Here is a 23,635-nt window from a genome sequence, read left to right as displayed (position 1 = left end):
GCAGGGAGACGGCAAAATTTAAACCCCCTCCCACCTCCTCCGCGGGGACCTGTCCCTAAAGCGCTTGTAGAAAGTGCGGCCGCTTGCCCCGCCCCCGCCAGGAAGGCGGGAAGAGGGGCGGGTTTTCCCTCCTGGGTTCGCCTATCACGCCGGCAGCCTGGGGAGAGGCGGGCCACGGCGCCAATCAGGGCAGCAGCCGTATCTCAGCGGAGCAGTTGGCTACAGTTGTTGCAACTTTTTTCGAAAGCTGCGTTTCCCGGGAGATCCTAGGCGGTGACAGAGCCCGGCCATGGCTAGAGGTATTTGCCCAGGTGGTCAGCGCCGGGGCGGCCGGGGTGGGGGATCGTGCGGGCGGGGGACCAGGGTGGCGGGAGCGGCAGCGGGGAGCCGGTCTGCTGAGGTCTGCTCGGACCGAGCGCGGAGACTGGGCTGGGGGGGCGGGGGTTGTTGCGGAACCTTCTCCGACCCCCCATCCAAGTCTCCAGAAGTCCCTCCCACTCCCAGGCCTCGGTTTCCCCTTTCTAAAGTGTGGGCACCCGCCGGCCTGCCTCTCCAGGAACAACGGATCCATATGTCAAAGCTCTTCGGGGACTAAAGCGCAGGGCACCTCCAGGGAATGGATGTTATTGATACGGGGAGGGGGAGGGCGAAGCTTCGCCCCGTTTCGGGGCTCTCTCTTGCTGGGAAAGGAGGTGACTCCGAGGCCAGGGCGCAGATGGGTAACCTCCATCGTGGAGAGCGCGTCGGCGTGGACACCGCAGCAGGCGCCTTTCCTCTTCACGCCCTGAGTTACCTCATTTTGGGGGATGAGATGAGTCCCATGGCACCCCCCGCGGGCGACCCTTCGTCCCGCAGCTGGTCAGGACTCCTGCCTACGGAGATGGCTTGGGTGGGATTGTCCAGCCGCGGGAGGCGATGTCGCTGCCTTAAGTCCTTCTTTGCACACTTAGTTTGCTGTCAGGACAGTAAGACCCACGTTATGCGGCAAAGTGATCTCCAGCCGCTGGTCATTCCCAGCTGCTGTGTCTCCTTCATACAAAAACTTGAGCGTGACGGTTGAGTAGAATTATTATTTCAGAAAAAAGAGTTGAGGTTTGACATTTTTCTCAAAATCCCAAGGCAGTACACGTTAGCAGGAATTTGCCTTAATGCAGTACGCTCCCTAGTACAATAATAATGAATAAAATAAGATTCATTCAGCAAATATTTATTGGGGACCTTTGTTTTCAGGCCCTACACCGAATTGCATTCTTTATTATCCAGAGTCTTTTAGTGTCTTTCAGAACAACCCAGGTTCTGATTAAGAAATGAGGCAAAGTGAACTTCAAATTAACGTGGTTCATAACCCCGTCCACAGAGAGAGTTAAGACGAATATTTTTTCTTTAGGAAAGTATTAAGCATCTAAAAGTATACTTAATAGTATCTGACAAATCATAATAAATGTATGCTTCCCCGATTCATTTTTCCCATTAGAACAAAATCATTCAAGCTGTTTTAACAGTAGTGCCTTTATTTTATTTTATTTTTTTAAAAGAATTTATTTATTTATTTGACAGAGAGAGATCACAAGTAGGCAGAGAGGCAGGCAGAGAGAGGAGGAAGCAGGCTCCCTGCTGAGCAGAGAGCCTGATGCGGGACTCGATCCCAGGACCCTGGAATCATGACCTGAGCCGAAGGCAGTGGCTTAACCCACTGAGCCACCCAGGCGCCCCCAGTAGTGCCTTTAAAAGAAAAAAAAAAAAAAAGATGGCTTGCTTTAATTAATCTATAGGGAAAACAAAACTAAGCAATTTGCCATTGAAATATTTAAATACTTAATATAGGCAAATACTAATTACCATTGAGGGCCAGGCACTTTATTATCTCAGTTAATCTTTACAAATTGTTATTCCCATTTTTCAGAGGTGGAAGCTTGAAGTCCAGTGCCACTGTCTAGTGCCATGCTATGCCTTTCCTTGTTCCTCTGTGTCCCTTAGCCAAAGTGAGGACAAGTGTTCCCAGCTCACACGGTGGCAGGCTTACAAATCACCTTTGTAATTTATTGGTTAGTGATTCTCCCTTTACCACTTGACACCCAAATTGTAGTCATCTCTTTCTTTCTTTCTTTCGTAGTTACTTATTTCTTAAGGCTTTGTTACTCTTGTAGATTATTAAATTGGGCATTTGGTAGTATAAATATCAAATCCTTTTTAATACTCTGAATGAAGAGTCAGGCTTTTTCTTCTAGAAAAGCTGTCTTTGTTGCAAACGTGTAGCTCACTTTGAGAACCCTGCTGGGTCCCATGAACAAAATGTTCAGATACCAGGCAACTCCTCTCTGGTTTTAAAGTTTTACAGTCATGTAAATATTTTCAACCTTAAGTATATTAGTTTGAGGAGGATTAGCCCATCTGCTTTTTTCCATTTCTGCTGCCATGGCCAGATGGCCTCCTAATTGGTCTCCCTCTTTCCACTTTCACCATTTCCAATTTATTATGCCCCAGCAGCTAGAGTGGTCCCCATGAACACAGTTTTTTTTTTTTTTTTAAGATTTTATTTATTTTATTTGACAGATAGAGATCACAAGTAGGCAGAGAGGCAGGCAGAGAGAGAGGGGGAAGCAGGTTCCTTGCTGAGCAGAGAGCTCGATGTGGGGCTCGATCCCAGAACCCTGGGATCATGACCCGAGCTGAAGGTAGAGGCTTTAACCCACTGAGCCACCCAGGCACCCCTGAACACAGTTTTTTTTATCATGTGACCTTCACTCCTCCTCCCTCTCCCACTGTTCTTAGGATCAAACCCACAATCCTCACCCTGGCCTGCCGGGCCCTGCCTACCCCTCTGGCTCAGCGTACTCCATCTGCCTTTACGTACACTGTTGTGTCCTTAGCAAGGGTCAGTAACGAAGTAGGTATTCAATAAATGTTTGTGGAATGAACGAATTCCTATTTTTGTGTCTGAGTTCAAGGGAAGCAATATACAGTCTTTAGGGTAGAGTACACTGGTACAGCAGCAGCTCTGGGTTCAGACCTCAGCTCTATTACCACTTGAGTCGGGTAATTCTGTCAACTGATTGGTCTTCCCTGAGCCTCAATTTCTACATTTGTGCAAGAGGGATAGTACCTTCTCCTAAAGGGTTGGGAAGGTTAAATTAAATAATGCATTTTTGTAGGGCCGAGCATGTAAATACTGAATAAATGTTAGCTATTAGTATCATTCCTGCTGAATTCTATTTCTGTGAGATCCTGGACAACATTGAGTTTTTCTTTCTGCTGATGGGTATATTCATTACATACACATAAACACCTCATGTCCGGAAACAGGAAACACTGTGTTGAAGGTTACGTTGAATGATTTGCATTAGATCTTCTAGAACCAGAGCTGCAGAGTTGAGGGATGGGTGCTAGACTTGGATCTGAACGTACATGCCCCCTGCATTTGAGGGCCGAAACCGAGAAAGCTGTGGCCCTGAGCATGAGTGTGTAGTTGCAGGTGGGGGCGGGGGGAGGATGTTGAACTAGCATGTGAAGTAGAAAAGATGATCTGAGTGGCTGCTTCCTGTTCTCAAACCACGATTCCCATGATCGTTTGGCGACAAACTGCAAGCTTTCTCCGCGCTGGAGATGGAGCGCACACTATTTCAAATGGCTTGACTTGCCTGTCAGTGTCACTTTAGAATCTTCTTTCACTCTCCCCGTAGTCTCTTGGGTATTCAAGTGAGCAGAGGATTCCATCCTACTGGAGTTAGGGTTCATGTGGGGGCTGCCAGGGGAGAGGATAGGTGTCCGGACCAGCCCTGCCCCAGGATGCTAAAGCGGGAGCTGATCTGGGAGGTACGGTCCTGAGCCTATTCCTGCCATTTAATCCTATTTAATCTTATCCTTTCTAAGGGGGAGGCAGCTACTTCAAGGGGCAGCCATTTCTTTCTCTGTGGACATCGGAAGGTGCCCTGAGTGGGCTAAGGAATTCAAGGTTCTTGGTCATTGTCCACAAGGAGGCTGAGGCCTCATCCGGGGGAGTGACTAGGCCATGGTCACAAAGCACCTCTGGGGCAGATGCAGGGAGAGAAACCCAATGCTTGCCTCCCAGGCCGTGACCGGAGTGGTAGGAGCTAGATGGCCTGAGGTGTCTTGTTTGCATCTGTGACTTAGCAGAAATACAGTGACTCTTGGCTGTGGGCCCTCAAACCCTTCAGCACAGTGGTGCAGGATGGTAAGCTCTGCCAACACAAGACACCCGACTGGCTGCAACCCCTGCCTTCCTAGGACATTTTCTCGTGGGGGTGGACAGGAGAACCAGGTGACTTGCTAATGCTTCTGCAATAGCATCTGTCCCTTTCATCTTGAATTTCCTCATCTGTGGCTGGGAGTGCAGGCTCCGGGGTCATTTGGCCAGGAAATTCATTTTTAGTTCTGAGAATTTGGCCAAAGCTCCTCCCTTTTCTGAGCCTCAATTTCCCCTTCTGTGGAAAGGATCTAAAAGGATATAATAATGGTGTGTACTTTTATAGGGCTGTTGTGAGATTTGGATGAGATCGTGTGTGCACGGGAAGCACCCCACCAACTTGCCATTAAAACCACTGGCTCTATCTCCCAAGGGCCTGAACGGGTGCAGACCGCCTGGGTTTAACACTTGATCCCATCGATTTCTAGTTCTGTGGCCTTAAGCAAGCCCCAGCACCTCTCTAGAGCCCCGGTATCCTCATTTTTAACGGGTTTGCCACGGGACCTAACCCCCCCCCCCCGGAGGATTAAATGCCCCCAAACGCTCAGGGAGCACAGGCTCGGGCACACTGGAAGACTCCCGCCTGTGGCGCTCACCGCTGCTGACTGCGCCTGGCACCGACCGGTCTCCCAAAATATCCGCGGAGCCAGGGAGAGAAGGAGCCTGGCCGGCGAGAGCCCGGGCTGTCATTATCATGTTTCCCACCCCTTCCTCCCCGAGTGGCTGAGAGGGGGCGCGCCCGAGTCGGGATTCGTCGCGGCCGCCCGGCCCGCCCTCCCTCCTTCCCTCCCTCCCTCCGGAGGAGCCTCGCAGCGCCGCCCCTGCCAGCCCCTTCCCCGGGCCGGGAGCCGGACGGTGGGCGGCGGCGGCGAGCGGGCGGGCCGCGGAGGACGCGCCGCCAGCGCCTCCCTCCCAGAGTCCTCGGTCCCGGGCCGGCCGGGGCTGCCGCGGCGCGCTGGTGCCGGGCCCTGCCTCGCAGGCCATGGGGGAAGGGGGCGCCGTGGGGCGCCGCCGGCCCTTCCCCGGGGCGCCGCGGCGGGGCGCTGGTGGCGGCGGCAGCAGCAGCAGCAGCGGCAGCGGCAGCGGTGGTGGCCGGGCCGCGGCGGCGGCGGCGAGGGCGAGGGCGCGGGGCGCGCCGCCATGGGCCTGGCCGGGCTGCAGGTGGGTGTGGCGGGCCCGGCCGCGCGGGGGGCGGGCGGCGCGCGGGGCCCGGCCGGGCCGGGCGGCGGGAGGCGACCCGGGCCCCGGCCCGGCCCGGCCGGCCGGCCCCTGCCTCCCGGCGGAGCGGGCGGCCCACCACCGCCAGGCCCTCGGAACATGGCTGCGGCGGGAGGCGCCGTCGCGGCGCCCGGCCCGGGCGGCCCCGCTCCCCGCCCCGCCGCGCCCTGAGCGCCCCCTCCCCCGCTTCCCCCGGGTCCCCCTCTCCAGGCAGGAAGATGTCCAAGCCCCGCGCGGTGGAGGCGGCGGCGGCGGCGGCGGCGGTGGCAGCGACGGCCCCGGGCCCGGAGATGGTGGAGCGGAGGGGCCCGGGGAGGCCCCGCACCAACGGGGTAAGCAGGCACCCTCCCCGCTCTCACTCAGCGCGCCCCGAGGGGCCGCGCGGCCGGCCGCCCCCGCCGGCCCGGCGCCGCGAGCACGTGCGCGCGCGCGCCCCGGGACCCCCGCCCGCGGCCCTGGGCCCAGGGGCGGGGGGGTGCGGGCGGGGCGCCCGGCTCCGGCAGCTTCCTTTTCTGCTGCCTGCCTGGGAGTGGCGTCCGCACTGGCTCCGCCATGACCCTGGTAGTATTTGACCTCGGAAAAGTTTGTGTCTTTATGGCATTTCCGCACCCCGAGATCCAGCTACCCCGGCGGTGTGGCTGCTTTCCCCAGGGTGTGCGGGGCCTGCCCGGGTCCCTCACAGAGGTCACGGGTCTCGCCGATTTGGTGTTTAAAGGTTCACTGGGCAGAAAGGCCCTACCATGTTTTCTGGGAAGCCCTCCTCCAATCCGTGCTTACTCAGAGGAGAGGCCCCACACCCAGAGACGCCAGCAGTGACCTGTACCGCCCCCACCCGCCTGCCCACCCTCCTCCTTTTAATGCCTGGATGCCATTTGCAATAGAGTGACCGCCCTACAGGAGCTGGCCGTAGGCTCTGCTTTTATTAAGCTCTCCACCCTTAACCACACCCTTCGATTACCACTGCAGTCCAGTCCCGCAGTCCTGGGAGGCTGCGTTGATTTAAGAGGGGCCAGGCTTGGGCACACTGAAGGCTCAGGCAGTCCTGACAAGTCCTCGAGGCTGCCTTCAGACCCAGAAGTGGTTAATCAGATTCCCTGAGGCCTGTTTCTGGGCTAAGAGTTCCCGAAGCTCCTGCCAGGGGAGTTAGCTCCTGCACACAGGCCGGCCCATCAAATTCTGCAGTTGTTCAGTCTGGGTCATTCCGACCTCTCTGCTCCTGGTAGGTTGTTGGCTTCTGGTATACACCTTGGTATACAGCTGGCTTCGTGCCAGCCAAATGTGCCCTTAGTGGCCAGAATTGGAGACCCTATGAGTTTGGGAAGCGTCTAACTTGTACCTGGGAGATCATAAACCTTCCACTGTTCCCCGCAGGACTGGCAACTCCTGGTGGCCTGCTTTTGAGAGATGATGTCTGTCTTTGGTTTTGGTTATTCTGAGTGCCCTTCTCCGCCATTTGCCCTGGGATCTTCTTCTTCACGCCTCTTTCAGAACATGCATTTGTCGTTTTAGGAGAATGTATTTACCGGGCAATCAAAGATCTATTCCTACATGAGCCCCAACAAATGCTCTGGAATGCGTTCCCCCCTTCAGGAAGAGAACTCAGTTGCACATCACGAAGTCAAATGCCAGGGGAAGCCATTAGCGGGACTCTACAGGAAACGAGAAGGTAAGGCTCTGAAATGGCCCTGCTCTGACCACAGCTGGTCCGGTTGCAGAAGCCCCTCTTCCGGAATTGTGCGCATGTGTTAAATGTTTATCCAGCCTTTTCAAACCCAGGTTCAAGGGTTTGAACCATGTTCTGTCTTGCTCCTAAGAAACAGACACCGGGGGAAGAGCGGCCTATCCCAGGGTGTGTGCCCTGTCGGTCTAACAGGTTTTCCCTGCTTTCGCAAGAGTTAGCCTATCGCTCAAGCTTGAGTGTGTTGCCAGGTTGCAAAAATCACACCTGAGCTACAGATCCAGAGGCTCACAAGTACCCACAGTACAGAACTTAGGGGTCTGGGGGGTACAGAGCAGGGGCTCGCCGTCCTAACTGTGTTGTGTGAACGCAGGGAACTGACTTCCTTTCCTCTTTTGAGCCGGCTTTGACCTCCTTTCTGAGTTTCTTGCCACTCAAGTGCTCAGTGCTGCTCTCTGAAGCAGCACACTCCGTGGTGAGATCCAGAGTTAAAATACCGAACAAGAAAATACATAATTACTGGAAATTCTATTTGGCCCTGCAAAAACAGGCTGAAACCTCATAGAAATCTTGCTCCCTTCCAAATATTGTCCCTCTTAAAGCTGCAGTGGAGAAGAAGAGCTTTCCCCAATTCACCAAGGTCCCTTCTAATTAAAACTTGCCTTAAAGAAGCAGAACTCTGGCAGCCATCTGCTTTGGATGAGGAAGCCTTGTAATTCATTTACAGAAATGCCATAAGTGGTGGTGAGCACAGTGTCCGCAGCCAGAGCTGAGCGCCAGGGCTGGGGAAGCCCAGAACCAGGGGCAGGAACTGGGCCTCAGCTTGATCTCCCCACCCAGGGCAGTGGGTGATACTATTTCAGTCCGTCTTCAAATGACTTGGGTTCTAATCCTACCTCTGCCACTCTCAAGGAGAGGCTGGGGCAGGTCACTCCGCTTTTGCAAGCCTCTGTTCTTTCATCTTTGAAGTGGGAGGGAGAACTCCTGCCTCGCAGGGCTATCTGAAGATTGGTTAGAGCCTGGGTGGGGAGGGCTTTGTGCAGTGCTCCACACTGGCACCGCTTCCTTGCTGGCCTATTCCTCACTGCATTGGCAACACTTAGGCTAGCACTTACCACGTAGGGACTGAGGAAGGGGCTCTCCCTAAATGGTGGTCAGGCCGTCTCCCATCCCTCCTGGAATGGGGTGGAATGTGAGTGATCCTGAACGGTGACATGTACAAAAGCTAGTTTTTTTGACTTCTAGTGTCACTAAATGGCCACAGTTAGGATCTGGGGCCGGATATACTTTGGAGGAGACCTCAAGGGCCAGGCTTTTGTCCTTGATTCTCAGCTTTGTTTCTGCCTTGACTCAGACTGACGTGTTAGCTGACGTACACGGGCGTCATGCACTCCTAGGATCTTTAAGGGTGGTGTCCTGGACTTAATTCCATCAGGTTCCACTTAGGGGGTGTGAGGCAGTGAAAGGAGCCTGGGTGGATTTTGACATCATTTTCTTTTTAGCTTATTTATTGCACTCTGAGTCTCCTATCACAGTGGTCACCATTTGAAAGTGTCCAACGTGGTGGTTTTTAGTCTTATCACAGACAGGCGTAACCATGACCAACTGTCTGGTACCAGAACATTCCTTGCGCCAAAAAAGAAGTCTTGTACCCATTAGTATCCGTGGTTCCACCTCTTCCCCCAGCCCTTGCAGCCACTAATGTATTTTCAGAACCCTCTGGATTTGTGTCCCTGGATATAAGTAGACGGAATCCCGCAGAATCTGTAGCCTTCGGGGTCTGGCTTCTTCCACTCAGCATCACGTTTTCAAGGGCAGGTGTCAGGACGTTACTCCTTTCCGTGTCTGGATAATATCCCGTCACGTGGACGGACCGTATTGTGCTCCCCCAGTCATCAGTGGATGGACATTTGGGTCGTTTCTGCTCTGGCTCTTGCGAATAAGCTGCCACAAACATTCGCATACAGGTTTTTGTGTGGACATATGTTTTTAATTCTCGTAACAGCCGCCTCTGAGAGGAACTGCTGGGTCATATGGTAACTCCATGTCGAACTTTTGAACAACTGCCAGGCTCTTTTCTAAAGTGACTGCGCCATTTTATGTTCCTACCAGCTATGTATTCTTTTTTTGTTTTGTTTTGTTTTAAAGATTTTATTTATTATTTATTGTACAGACAGAGATCACAAGTAGGCAGAGAGGCAAGCAGAGAGAGAGGAGGAAGCAGGCCCCCCGCTGAGCAGAGAGCCCAATGCGGGGCTCGATCCCAGGACCCTGGGATCATGACCTGAGCCGAAGGCAGAGGCTTTAACCCACTGAGCCACCCAGGCGCCCCCCAGCTATGTATTCTTGACTTACGTTTCTTCCTTTTTTTTTTTTTTTTTTTTTTTAAAGTCCGTCATTCTCCCAAAAAGTCTATCATTCACCCACACTGGTGCTTCACAGCTATTTTTAGTAACACATCCTTTTCTGCATCCCTCCCAGCGCCGCATGGGTCAGTGTCAGGTCACTGTGCCGAGAACCACTGAACGTAGGGCTTTGGTCCCCTTAGAGGAGGAAACGATTTTTTCTTAGAGTCTGAAATGAAGCGCGCCAGGCAGCTCTTGGGGCAGAGGTCTTTGCTAGGGAAGAAATTCTGCTTTATGACCTCATTCCTGTCCATCAACGCAGGTCCACTCTGGGAGTTTTGCTTTTTTCCTGGAGTCTGTGGGCAAGTTCCGGATTGAGCACCTTCGTGGCTGGTGCCTCCTTTGGTGGCTCTGCCTTGAGGGTCCTCTCTCTCGCTCCCCCCGCCCCCATCAAGAGGCAGGAGATCAGAAACGTTCACACGCTAGATGGGAGGAATCGTCCACCATGTCTACCAACAAATCATCAGGAAATACACTGCAAATACCTTACTGTTCTCTCAATGATAACCTCAGTAAAGCTGAAAAAAAAAAAAGGAATTAAAAAGATGCAGACAAAAAGCTCTGCCCTGTGCCTGGGTCCGAAAGTGAAGCCACGTGCTGCTCCCCTGGGAGCCGTTAGTAGACACGGGGTCCCCCAGGCGGAGGGCACTGCGCCTGCCACACCCAGGGCCTCTCCCTTCCAGAAGCCTGTCCTAGAAGCTGAAGGTCGGGAGGCTGGGAGACGGAGAGTAGCGACTAACCCTCTGTCTTTCCCCGGGCTCTGCCTGCAGAGAAGAGAAACAGTGGGAACGCAGTACGGAGCGCCATGAAGTCCGAGGAACAGAAGCTCAAAGACGCCAGGAGGGGTCCCCTGGCACCTTTTCCAAACCAAAAATCCGAAGCAGCAGAACCTCCAAAAACTCCGACCTCCTCTTGTGATCCTGCCATCGCTGCCATCGCCAAGCAAGCCCTGAAAAAGCCTGTCAAGGGCAAACAGGCCCCGCGGAAGAAGTAAGTGCCTCCTGGAGGCGGCGCAGGGTGCGGCTTCAGCCCCAGACCTGGCTCAGGTGCCAGCTGGGGGAGCAGGTCCCCTACCGGCCTCTGTGTCATCCGGGCCCAGGTGCTGTGTGAGACCCCCCCCAGGGACATCGTTACCTGGTCTGAGTCCAGAGCTCAGGAGCCCCCCGTGCCCCCCGACACTGAGAGCAGGCAGCCTGTCTCGCGCTCCGAGGCCCCCTTGGGTGGGTGAGCCTGGTGACCACAGGCCCCCGGGGACGGAGATGTTGAAGTGACATCATTGCCAAGGAGCCACCTCCGGGGCTGCGCGTGGTTTCAGCGTGCCCTTGTGTTCTCTGCCCTTCCCACCCCAGAGCTCAAGGGAAGGCCCAGCAGAATCGCAAACTCACGGATTTTTACCCGGTGCGGAGGAGCTCCAGGAAGAGCAAAGCTGAGCTGCAGGTAGCGTGCAGTGATTGCCCCCTGGCTGGTGGAGGGGCGGGGGTGGGGGCCGGGGTGGGGGACCGAGGCGCAGCAGGCGGGACCAGAGCAGGACAGGGTCAGGACTGGAGCAGTCTCCAGGGCCACCTCCTAGGGACGGCACCCTCCTGGCGGTTGGGGTCCCTGGGAGGCCTGGGCGAGGCGCTTGCGTGGAGGAACCCCGTCCGCTGTAGCGCACCCCGGCGATCCAGCATTGCAGGGACAGTGCCCTTCCCAGGACGCGGTGGCAGGGCAGTCGGAGCGTGGGACCTTGGGGGAGGCCGCACGCACTTCCCCAGGCTTGCCGGCGTGCTCGTTACACGGTCCTGTGTCGCATCTCTGGGGTGCGGAGCGGGTCTCGGAAGCCGTTTACCGGTTGTAGGACTCGGGCCAGTCACTTAACTGCTCTGTGCCTCGGTTGCCCTGTCTGTAAAATGGGATAACAAACCAGTATCTCTCAGGCATGTTTTTGGGGGGATTTAGTGAGTTCAGGGTTGAGGAACACTGGGAACCAGGCCTGTCGTCCTGGAGGCACTGGTTGACTTGTGGCCACCACTGCTTCCCTGTGGTCGTCACATCCCGTGGCCCCTCTCCTCTCCCTCCCAGCTGTGGTCCAAGGATCAAGGATCGGATGGAGGAAGGCCGCCCAGACTGCAGGGGTCGTTGCCAGTGTGTGGAGGTGACAGACCCTGGGCTGCTCTGCCCTGCGGCTCTCCGCCCTCCGATGCCATCAAAGCCCCCTGGGGTGGAGGAGCAGGGCTGGGATTGTGGCCCCCACAGAGGGGTGCGGGAGTTCTGTGCCCATCGCCCCCTACCCCCAGCCTGCCTCCTTGAGGCCTTGTCGGTATTAGCATTTGAACCTGAACTAGACTCCATCAGCATTTTGTAGGTTAAAACTGTAGTTACAGAGACGGCAATGTAGCATTCTCTTCCCCTGCTTATTTGAATCGATGAGGCTTCCTTTAACATAAGTGAGAGAAGGGGTCCACCCCCACCCCCTGCTTCGCCCACCAGGGAGAAGCTTTGGCTTTATTTCTTTAGAAAGGCAGTGTCTTTCAGCCAAGAACAAGCGGTTATAAAATGTTTGCCTGCAGTGGGAGGCTGTGCGAGGTCACTCTTCAAGACAGCCCTGCAGAGGGCGAGGGTGTGTGCCAGGCCCCAGAACCCAGCACAGCTCTCAGCCGCGATTGGGGCTGCGGTGCCCACACGGGGAGCACTGGGGGTTCGCCGAGGCCTGCCATGGGCTGCAGAGGGAGGGCAGCTGAGTCTGCCTTTTTAATAAAAAAAAAAGAAGGTCTTTTTCAGGCTGGGGGAGGGCAGGCTGCCACAGGACGTGATGCAGGGCTACAAAATGTGGCAGCAGCTGAGCAGGAGGGAACAGACGCTTCTCCGAAGCTTGGTCTGCAGCTAGGAAAGTTCTCCGTGTCACCAGAGAGCCAGTGGCGGGGAGAGCCGTGCTGTGCTCCCCTTGTTTGGGTTAGCTCTGCCCAGTGAGCACCAGGGCCAGGTGGTTGCCGGCCAGGCGGGTAGGCGGCTGTTGGCTGGGGTGTGAGGCTGTGGCTGGCCAGGGCGGTGTCTTCTCTTGATGGCACAGGTAAAACTCGAGGGGCAGCTGAGCCTTGTCCGAGGGGTAAGGTTAGTCCCGACCTGCCTGCTCTTTGAGGCCCCAGAAACCAGGGTCCGGGCACATGGGGCGTGAGAAAGGGTTGGGGGTAGCCAGGGGAGAAACTAAAATGACAACTTTTGCAGATAATTAAGTCTGAAAACAGGCCAGAGCCAGGGCTCAAGAGGGTGGACACTGGGCCTTGGAGAGAAAACCCTGAACCGCTTGTTGCTTCGCAGTGGGGGCCCCTTAGTTGGCTGGCCTGCTTGTGGGTGGGGTGACAGCCTACATGGGTACAGTGCCCTGGCTTCTTCCTCCTCAGCCCAGCGCCAGGCCTGATGTGCAAAGCAGCCTCGACCTAATTCAGACTTCGCTTACCTCCCACTCAGTCTGCCTCCACCCGCCCCTCATAGACTACTGCCTGGGTTCTCACTCGGAGGCCTGGAGGTGGTTCGCGCGTGCTTCTGAGTGTGGAGCCTCCGGAATGGAGCTCAGACTGTGGCTCTGCCTTCAGGGCATCTAGCCCGCTCCCAGGTCCTGGTGCCACATTCAGTCATGGCAGGAAAGTCCTCAGGTCACTTTCCGTTACAGAGCTTACCTCGCTCCTCCCTGTTTCTGGTCTCCTGCGCACGCTAATAATTTTTCCGCAGGGAAGTGCATGTGGTAATGTTGCCATTGCTTGAGGGCTACTATGTGTCAGGCACCTTTCTGGGGCAGGACATCCCATGGCATGCAGGATCTGTACTCAGCTCGTATTCCAGTGGGGAGTAATTCACAATTTTAAAAATAACCCACCAAAGAACAATATAATTTCAGATAGTCCTTGGACATTAATAAATCAGAGTAGTTTGAAAGCTGGGTGAGGCTAAGGCTACAGTAGCTACAGTAGTCACGGAAGTTTCACTGAGGGGGCTGCCTTTTGAGCAGAGCTTGGAAGGGAGGACACAAGCCAGGTGAAGGGATTGGGAGAAAGGGTGTTCCAGGCTGGGGTGGGGAGGACCTGCAAAGGCCCTGAGGCAGGAACAAGCCTGGCCCTGTAAGAGAGTCAGCCAGTGTGGCCAGAATGTAGGAGCAAGGGTGACTATGGCAGATGGCTGGGACTCTGTGTAGCCTCACAGGCCACTGGAAGAATGGATTTTATCTCTGTTGCAGTGGGAAGGTATGGAAAAGCTTTTGCTTCTCTCTCTCTCACTCCCTCTCTCTCTCTCTTTTTAAAAGATTTATTTATTCATTTGGGAGAGGAAGGGGCACAGGGAGAGAGAGAGAGTATCTCACGCAGACTCCCACGGAGTGCAGAGCCCAATGTGGGGCTTGATCTCACAGCCCTGAGATACAACCTGAGCTGAAACCAAGAGGTGGATGCTCAACAGAGTGCACCCCCAGGGGCCTCAAGGTTTTGCTTCTCTTTAAATAAACTCTTTGTTCTGGAATAATTTCAGATTTATAGAGGAGCTGCGAAGATAGTACAGAGTACTCCCATAGATCCTTGACTCAGTTTCCCCATCATTAACACCTTCCCTACACCGTCCTGGTAACATCTGCCACAGTGAACCAACATTGGTCCATAACTATTCAGTAAACTTCCTGGAAGGCTTTAAGCAGGGAAACGACATTTTTATTTTATTTTCAATTATTTATGTATTTGAGAATGAGTGAGAGAGCACATGAGTCGGGGGAGGGGCAGAGAGAGAGGGGCCTGTCGTGGGGCTCGATCCCAGGACCCTGGAATCATGACCTGAGCCGAAGGCAGACGCTTAACTGACTGAGCCACCCAGGCGCCCCATATTTTATTTTATTTTATTTTATTTTATTTTATTTTTAAGATTTTATTTATTTATTTGACAGAGAGCACAAGGAGGCAGAGAGGCAGGCAGAGAGAGAGAGAGGGAAGCAGGCTCCCTGCTGAGCAGAGAGCCTGATGCGGGGCTCGATCCCATGACCCCAAACAAGAGATTGTGACCTGAGCCAAAACCAAGCGTCAGACACTTAACCAACTGAGCCGCCCAGGCACCTCTTGTAGATTGTGTACAAGACGGCTCTGGCTGCTGTGTGGGGAACAGAGTGAGGGGGAGGGCAGGGTGGCCGCCCGGAGCCCGGGGATGGTGGCCGCGGCTTGGCTGGCGGGTGGCCGTGGAAGAGCTGGGACGTGGGCTGGATGCAGGGGTGTGTAGTGTGGCCCTCACGCTGGGTCTGTAAACCCGGTGTCCCCATCCTGCCACGTGGAGAGGGCCCGGGAAGGTCCGTGTGCGCTGCCAGCAGGGGCCACTGGTTGGGCCAGGTCTGCTCAGCGGTGGGTGGAGGCCCCCCGCCCGTGCGCCCCTCTGTGGTGCCCAGAAGAGGGCCCCGGCTTCTGCTTGCTTTCTGTGTGGCTCCCTGTGCCTCCCCACAGTCCTGGGCACAGACAGAGCATGGGACTTGGATCTGGGAGGGAGGTGGTGGTCCTGAGGGGCCGGTGAGGCCAGGAGTGTGCAGTCCTGTTGGACTTCTTTGTTCGGGGTGGTACTGCCTCTTGGGGGTGGGAGGCCCTGTTCTCAGCCGTGGCCGTGGCTTCGTGGAGACCCAGGTCCAGTTTCTAAAGCAAGGCGCCTGCGGGGGCTGTCAGACAGGAGAGACATGGTGTACACCCACCCCTTCGAGGACACAGCCTCTCTGCCCTGGCCAGTGGTGTACGGAGTTCTGTCCTGATTTTACACGTCGGCAGTTTGGATAGTCTAAACGATACTGCACGGGCCAAACAGTACAGAGCCCCTGACCCACTCTGCAGTCGGGCCACCGCCGTGTCCCCGCCCTCCCCCCTACACCCCGGTTCATGTGAGCCCCAGGTGGCAAACCGTCCACAACAGATGGCGGTGAGAAACGGATGGGGCTGTGGGGGTGCGGGCATTTTCGGGGACTGCTGTCACGGAGGCCAGCCCTGAGTGACCTGTGGGTGGTCCAGGCTGCCCAGCGTGGCCCAGGAGAGAATGCTGAAGTGCTGCTTTTTTTCTTCCCTCTGCCCAGTCTGAAGAAAGGAAAAGAATAGACGAGTTGATTGAAAGTGGGAAGGAAGAAGGAATGAAGGTAAGAGGCAGCAGGGCCTACTGCTCGGAGGCTGCGGCTGGTGGGTCCCCCCCACCCCCCGACCCCTGCTCCTCAGCTCCCAGCGGCCAGCGGGCTGCCCTAGCCCCGTAACAGTCACCGCAGCTGGTTGTCAAGCGGCCAGATACTAAATCTGTTCAGGGAACGTCTCAGGAAGGAACTGTTAATGGCCTTTATATGGGAAATATTACCTAATGAAACTTTTAAAATTTGCAGTAAAGTACATATGACATAAACGTACCAGTTTAACCCATTTAAAGTGTACAATTCAGTGTCATTAAGTACATTCACAGCGTTGTGCAACCGTCAGTCTTGTCTAGTTCTAGTACTTTCTCATCCTCCCAGCTGGAAACCCTGTACCCAGTAGCCATCACTCCTCACTCCCCCAGCCCCGGCCACCACTAATGTGTCTGCTTCTGTGGGTTTGGCTGTTCTGGACATTTCTTATGAACGGAGTCACAGAGTAGATGGCCTGTTGTATCTGGCTGCTTTCATTTAGCATGAGGCCCAGTCAGACTAACACATTTTTCCTAAATTCTGTTTTCCTGGGAAATGACAGGGCCCAGGAAATTTCCTATTCTTCTCCCGTACTGCAAACACACGGGTGGATGAAAAGGGCGGAGCCTGTGGTGGCCGCCGAGGGGTCTGGGCCACGCAAGCAGTCACCCTGCACCCCATTTATAACTGAACAAGCAGAGGCACAGGAGGGTAAATTGCAGAAAAAAGGAGACACTTGGCACACGGGGCCCTCCTACTCCCCGGAAAAGGCCACGTATGTGGATGTGAGTCAGGCTTTTACCACTTCCCAGTCATGTGGCCTTGGACATAGTTCTGCCTCTCGGAGCCTCTGTTTCCTCGTCTACAAGATGGAGCAACACCCACCCGGCAGATCTCTCTGGAGGCTCAGATGTAACAATGCTTTAAAAGGGCACAGGGGACCTTTTCGGGGTGATGGATTGTGGAGATGGTTGCACAGCAGCCTCTGGTTCATCATACCCGTCATGCTGTGTCCCTAGTGATGGGGTCTAGGGCGCACCTCTGCGAAGCTGTTGTGAGAAGGTGAGGCAGGCCCTGGGCAGCCGGCCCGCCGCCCGGTCAGGAAGCAGCGCTCTCCTCCTCCCCACAGATTGACCTCATCGACGGCAAGGGCCGGGGAGTGATCGCCACCAAGCAGTTCTCCCGGGGCGAGTTTGTGGTCGAGTACCATGGGGACCTCATCGAGATCACCGATGCCAAGAAGCGGGAGGCTCTGTACGCCCAGGACCCATCCACGGGCTGCTACATGTACTATTTTCAGTATCTGAGCAAAACCTACTGGTAAGTCCGCGGCCTGGCAGCGAGGACAGCCCTCGGGGCCAGGAGCCATAGGGGCACCCTGCTTCCTCCTCTGGCTCCTACTTTTTGTTTCGCTCTTGCTACTCCCCCCCCCCCCCAAAGCCACGAAGCTGTTCTCCCCGACTTGTCATTTTAACATTCGGGATTGGGCCCGTTCTGGCATTCGTGGCGCTCGGCCAGAGCGGCTCTAGAAATCACTGGTTCTCCTCTAACCATATGGCCGGTACACTCGATTTTTTGTTTTGTTTTGTTTTAGGCTCTGTTTTTCTGAGCTGTTTTAGGTTCCCGGCAAAATGGGGCGGAAGGTGCGGAGAGTTCCCGATGCTCCCTGCCTTCTCGCCCACACCGCCTCCCCCACGACCCCGCTGAGTCGATATTCATTCATTCATTTATTACGCACCTGCCCCACGCCCCCCCCCACAAGGAGCCTTTTGTGTTCCTGTCTCCTCCTACCCTTCCCCTGCCCCCGCCCCAGTGCCTCCTGGGCTCTTAAAGATGATTTTTTGATTCGAATTGCTTTCCCCCAAACGTGGCTATAAATCGACATCCCACCAGAGTCGAGCGCTGGCCGGGACAGGGATCAAAAGCCTCTTTATCAATGTAATCCTCTGTTGCCTTCCCGCCCGCCAGCGTGGATGCGACTCGAGAGACAAATCGCCTGGGAAGACTGATCAATCATAGCAAGTGCGGGAACTGCCAGACCAAACTGCACGACATCGACGGCGTGCCTCACCTCATCCTCATCGCCTCCCGCGACATCAAGGCCGGGGAGGAGCTCCTGTATGACTATGGGGACCGCAGCCGGGCTTCCATCGAAGCGTACCCCTGGCTGAAGCATTAACCTCCCCGCCCTCCCCCCTTCTTCCATGGACAAAGTGCCCTCAAAGGGAATTGATTTTTTTTTTTTACACACTTAATCTTAGCAGATTACTTCAGATGTTTTTAAAAAGTATATTAAGATGCCTTTTCACTGTAGTATTTAAATATCTGTTACAGGTTTCCAAGGTGGACTTGAACAGATGGCCTTATATTACCAAAACTTTTATATTCTAGTTGTTTTTGTACCTTTTTTGCATACAAGTCACACGTTCGTGCTTCCCGTGCATGCAGTCAGAGACGCAGCACAGGTTGTAGAGGAAAGAGTGGACATGAACTCGGAAGCTGGGTGACTCCCGCCTCCCACCGAAGAGCCAGGACTCTCCTCCCCACACCCCTCCGGCCATGGGCGGGTGACGCCGCCTCCCGGGCCCGGCCGGGGTGTTCCCAAGCTCTTGTTTTCCTGACGTCTGGACAGGCGCACATGGAAGTGTATGAATATTTTTTAAAAAAGGTTTCGCAGTAAGCTAGTCTTCCCCTCTGCTTTCTCGAAAGCTTACTGACCCTGTGGCCCCCAGGCGCGGGCCAGGCCTAGGTTTACTCTTCCACAGGCTGCCGCTTTTCTGGGCACCTCGAAGCATCAGGGCGGGTAATCAGAGTAGATGTGGGCAGGGAAAAGCATTGCTTGCTCACCCTGCTGGGGCAGGGTTTCCCAAAACTGGGTTAATTCTTTATAGAAATGTGAACACTGAATTTATTTTAAAAAAATAATAATAATAAAAAGTAAAAAAAATGTAAAAAAGACAAAAAAAAAGAAAAAACCACAGAAAACAACTTACATGTATATAGGTCTTGAAGTGAGTGGCTGCGTTTTTTTTCTTTCTTTCCTTCTTTCTTCTTCTTCTTCTTTTTTTTTTTTTTTTTTTTTTGGTTTTGGGTTTTTTTGGTTTTTGTAGAGGAGATTTGAGATGGTACTCTATTCTAATCAAAAATAAAAGTTTTGTAGCGGGACCAGAAATTACTTACCCATTACCCCCCCCTCCCCCCACCCTGACCTGATTCCAATGGGTTGAAAGTTCCCAGACCTGCTGTCAGGCTTTCTGATTGTCAGACCACCTGGTGTCCTTCCTGCAAAAATGAAGATGCAGCCATGAACCGAAGGGGGAGCCCGCAGACCCTGAAATGCAGGGCCCCCGCCCCAGCCGCTGGTAGCAGTGGAGTGGGCAGGCCCGGCAGCCCAGGATCAAGGCTAAGGGTCAAGTTTTCACCTTGACTGTGACAGGAGGGGTAGGTAGCTTCCTCCTCCCTCCTGAAGGGGGACCTATTCTCACTCTGTTAACCTGCAGTCCAGGGGGCCATGGCTCTGGATCCATGACCTGGGGTCTCCTGGCCTCCCCTGGTCCCAGGTAAATGTGAATGGAGACAGGTATGAGAGCCTGTCCTCAACCTTGATGCCCCCCCCACCCCTGCCCCCTGGCCTCACCACGGTGCTACCTAAGAAAGTCTTCCCCCCCAAACCCACATTTGCCTGGTCAGTGGTCAGAGAATTGGACGAGGATCCGACAGAGTGTGTAAATGTGAGATAAAATGTCTTGGTTGTACCTGTTTGTGGTTTAGCTTTGTATTTAAAAAAAAAAAAAAAAAAGGAAATAACTTGAAAATTATTTGTCATCATAAAAATGAAACAAAAATTAAAATATTTATTGCCAGGCAAGGCCACCTGTGTGTCTTTCTATTTTTTACATGGTGGAGACAGAGGGTTGGATTTTCAGCCTTCTTTTACAAAAGGGTTACACAGTAGGGGCACCCAGCTGGCTCAGTTGGTAGAGCATACAACTCTTGATCTGGGGGTTGTAGGTCAAGCCCTATGTTGGGTGCAGAGGTTACTTTAAATCTTTAAAAAGAAAAGGGTGGGGTGAATGCCCTCCTAGGAGAACATTCTGTTATTGGTACAATGGGGGTCATAGGTGCCAGCGATGATTAAAAGCCAACGCATGTTGAAAACACCCTTAGAACGACGCCTGGCATCATTGTGTGTGCCTGTCTTGAGTGGGAAGCGCCTCCTACCAGTCCACATCTCTCCCCACCACGTGCCCCACCAGCCACTGCACTCGAGGCGGATGGGGACAGTGGGTAGAGTCCTTGGCTGACAAGTGGAAGATCTGATGCCAGCAGCAGCTGCGTCTGCCAGCCTGTCACCTTGCACAAATCCCTTTCCTTTTCCAGAGCTCAACCACATGGGAACAGCCTCTGCCCCACTGACAAGCAGGGGTGTCCTAAGGATTCAGCCGTCACGGATGACTCCGTCTTCACCTTGGAGGGAATAGGGTGCTCTGGTGGCCTAGTGCACTTGGCCCTGGGACAGCCAGCTGTGTGACGCTGGGCAGGTGACGGCTCTGTGCGTGTCACTTCCCTCGGCAACATGGAGCAGAGCTGGTGCACGCACGTGGGGGAATGCATTACAAGAGTTAGTAATGGAAAAGCATGTGGAGCATGCCCTCAGGCATCATGTTTGCTGTTAAGATTGAAACTTGGCTTTGCTTCAGGACGCCTGGGTGGCTCAGTTGGTTAAGTGTCTGACTTGTGATTTCGGCTCAGGTCATGATCTGAGGGTCCAGGGTTTGAGCCCCGCATTGGGCTCCCTGCTCTGTGGAAAGTCTGTTTCTCCCTCTATTCCTCCCCCTGCCCCCACTTGTGCTCTCTCCCAAATAAATGAACAAAATCTTTAAAAAAAAGAAAGAAAGGAAGGAAGAAACTTTGCCTGGGACTGATCGCAAAGAGCCTCCGAACTCTGACACTTAGCGGCTCTATTTACTTCTTTTTTTTTAAGATTTGATTTATTTATTTGATAAAGATCACAAGTAGCAGAGAGGCAGGCAGAGAGCGGGAAGCAGGCTCCCTGCTGAGCAGAGAGCCCGATGTGGGGCTCAATCCCAGGACCCTGGGATCACGACCTGAGCCAAAGCCAGAGACTTAACCCACTGAACCACCCAGGCGCCCCAACCTACTCATTTTTTAAAGACGATCGCTACAGCAACCACTTCTTGTGCCTTGTGAAACCTGACTTGGAAATCCACTTCTCAGCCAGTTCCTCCGGGTGCTGGGTTTGGCGGAGGAAGCCTGTGGCATGGAAGGAGCTCTAGCACATTCCATGGTCACACGGGGCCCCAGCTCCAGGAGAAACGCTCCCGGGACTTACCTTCGGAACTCCGACAGCCCAGTGTCTGATCTGATCAAGAGCAGCTAAAATCTGAGCGTTCTTTATTGTCCTTCTTTAAAAGTCGGTCTTTCCCTGGATACACAGGAGAGACTGTTTTAACTTGACATTTCTTTCGGAGTAGGGTTTTCTGGCCTTATCTAGCTCCATGAGGGAGAAAGAGGCAGCTGAACGTTTGTACAGGGGGATCCCCCAGGTCCGGGAGGGCAGGTGTTATGTATAAATGCCTTACGGACAGCAACACACAATGATCTGTCTCCTTCCAGACTTTCTGGCTGTCCTACAGCCCGGAGACAAGGAGATGGAAACCAAAGCAAGACTGGCTCAGGGATAGGGAAGTGGGCTGCCGTCGCTGGGGCTGTAGGATGTAAGGCTAGTGCCTCGGGGATGGACTTTCCATGTCATTCCCAGGAGCTGAGTCTGTTCTGCACTCCTGTAAGGGACACAGCACCCCCCCCCCCACACTCACACACATTCTGTTCTGTGGTCTTGCAGCCCCTATGGGCGGTCTGCCCAGCCTCTGCGTGGGGGTTCTGAAGGCAGGACCCATAGATCTGTTTTCCCAGCTGGCTCTCACGTCCAAGGCGCAGACATCTTTCTCCTGCCTCCCCCCTGGGAAGAGGGGGGCCATGATCTGGGGTCAGAAATCAGGAGCCCCTGATCGAAGGCTCTGGACTGGCCTCTGCAGGGCCTGTGTTTCTCGGGAGGCAGAGAAGGGGAACTTCAGCAAGGCCGTAAGCAAAAGGTCCTTCAAGTGTTGCAGGCAAGACATGTATTCATTAACATCAATGCTTTTTGGAGAAGAGGGACACGTTGGATGTTGTAGATAGGAACCCAGGCCTTAGAATCAGCCCCGCCTGTGTGTCTGGGGCAGCCACTTCTTAGATCCGTGACCTCATGCACTTTCATCTCTCTGAGTTTCACTTTCTGAATCTGTACACCAGTGCGTGAGTGCCGGTCCCCACCTCCCCGAGCTGTTCCACACAGCCGGTGGAACATTCAGGAAGCCAGGGCCAGTCACTAGCACGACCAGCTCATAGGACATGTTCAGCAGGTCTGTTCGTTTCTTTGCAAAGTGCAGCCATCCGTTCTCTCCAGACTATTTTGCTGAATCCTAAATGCATTCCCCCGCCAACACTTTAATATCTTTGAAGTCAGGACGAGCCTTAAAATCCATAGCATCTTGATTTTATAATTTGTCCCCTTTTCCTCGCCCCATTTGTTGAAAAGACTGTCTTTTTGCCATTGTATATTTTTGCCTCCTTCATCATAGATTGACGGACCATGTAAGTATGAGTTTATTTCTGGGCTCTCTTCTGTTCTGTTGATCTGTGCTGGTACCAGACTGTTCTGATCACTGTAGCTTGGTGGTCTATCTTGAAACCTAGGATTGTGATACCTCCAGCTTTGTTCTTCTTTCTCAAGATGGTCTGGTTATTTGGGGGGGAGGGGGGCTTGGGTGGTGCAGTCAGTTGAGCATCCGAATCTTGGTTTCAGCTCAGGTTGTGATCACCAGGTTGTGGGATCAAGCCCCGTGTCAAGGTCTACCTGGGTGCAGAGTCTGCTTAAGATTCTCTCTCTCCCTCTCCCTTTGCCCCTCCCCACCATGGTTGCTCTTTCTCTCTCCCTCTCTAAAATCAATCAATCAATCTTTAAACAAAAGATGCTTTGGGGGGCACCTGGGTGGCTCAGTGGGTTATAGTCTCTGCCTTCGGCTCAGGTCATGATCCCAGGACCTGGAATTGAGCCCCACATCGGGCTCTCTGCTCAGCAGGGAGCCTGCTTCCTCCTCTCTCTCTGCCTGCCTCTTGTGACTACTTGTGATTTCTATCAAATAAGTAAATAAAAAATCTTAAAAAAAAAAGATGCTTTGGTTAGTTGGGAACTTTTGTAAAAAAAAAAAATAATAATAGTAATAATAGGGGTACCTGGGTGGTTCAGTCCGTTAAGCACCTGACTGTTGATTTCGGCTCAGCTCATGATCTCAGGGTTTGGGATCGAGCCCCACATTTGGGCTCCATCCTCAGTGTGGAGTCTGCTTGGGATTCTCTCCCTCCCCCTCTGCCCCTCCCCTTGCTCGTCCTTTCTTTCTCAAATACATAAATAAATCTTAAAAAAATAAGAAATAAGGGATGCCTGGATGGCTCTGTCAGTGAAACGTCTGCTTTCAGCTCAGGTCATGAGCCCAGGGTCCTGGGATCAAGCCCCACTTCAGGCTCTTTGGTCAGTGGGGATTCTGCTTCTCCCTCTGCCTGCAGTGGGGCGTCTGCTTCTCCCTCCGCCTGCCCCTTCCCCTGCTTGTGCTTTCATTGTCTCCCTCTCTGTCAAATAAATAAAACCTTTTTTTTTTTTTTTAAAGATTTTATTTATTTATTTGACAAACAGAGATCACAAGTAGGCAGAGAGGCAGGCACAGAGAGAGGGGGAGGCAGGCTCCCTGCCGAGCAGAGAACCCAATGCAGGGCTTGATCCCAGAACCCTGGGAATATGACCTGAGCCGAAGGCAGAGGCTTTAACCCACTGAGCCACCCAGGTGCCCCAAATAAATAAAATCTTTAAAAATAATAATAATAATTTGCAGCTTTTTTCCCCCTCTCATAGCAACACAAAATCCTGGTGCATCACA

The 23,635-nt window shown here is 53.8% G+C and overlaps 1 protein-coding gene across 6 annotated transcripts; it reads left to right on the top strand.

Moving 5' to 3' along the window:
* The first annotated feature begins 153 nt into the window (after positions 1 to 153).
* Positions 154 to 19,506, top strand: KMT5A (lysine methyltransferase 5A). Of its 6 annotated transcripts, none has more exons than XM_045073590.1 (8): positions 154 to 299; positions 5,633 to 5,754; positions 6,932 to 7,088; positions 10,276 to 10,495; positions 10,855 to 10,942; positions 15,564 to 15,623; positions 16,768 to 16,958; positions 17,607 to 19,506. In XM_045073590.1, the coding sequence occupies exons 1-8, from the start codon at positions 290 to 292 to the stop codon at positions 17,815 to 17,817; spliced, it is 1,059 nt and encodes a 352-aa protein (XP_044929525.1). In that variant the 5' UTR covers positions 154 to 289; the 3' UTR covers positions 17,818 to 19,506. The 6 variants fall into 6 exon arrangements, with proteins under 6 accessions (XP_044929525.1, XP_044929529.1, XP_044929526.1 ...); XM_045073591.1 differs by lacking the exon at positions 154 to 299 and adding an exon at positions 5,035 to 5,365; XM_045073594.1 differs by lacking the exon at positions 5,633 to 5,754 and having other exon boundaries at positions 219 to 299.
* Positions 19,507 to 23,635: the final 4,129 nt, after the last annotated feature.

The sequence above is a fragment of the Mustela putorius genome, unplaced genomic scaffold (genome assembly GCF_011764305.1).
Source record: "Mustela putorius furo isolate JIRA1106 unplaced genomic scaffold, ASM1176430v1.1 tig00537248_pilon_pilon_pilon, whole genome shotgun sequence".
In the NCBI taxonomy this organism is placed as follows: Eukaryota; Metazoa; Chordata; class Mammalia; order Carnivora; family Mustelidae; genus Mustela; species Mustela putorius.
The sequence above is the reverse complement of the archived record's forward strand: the minus strand, read 5'-3'. Positions and strand labels throughout refer to the sequence as shown.

Coding starts and splice junctions, on each gene's coding strand:
- KMT5A (XM_045073590.1), top strand. Junction 7,089..10,275: donor ACTCTACAGGAAACGAGAAG/GTAAGGCTCTGA, acceptor CTCTGCCTGCAG/AGAAGAGAAACAGTGGGAAC. Junction 10,943..15,563: donor AGAGCAAAGCTGAGCTGCAG/GTAGCGTGCAGT, acceptor CCCTCTGCCCAG/TCTGAAGAAAGGAAAAGAAT.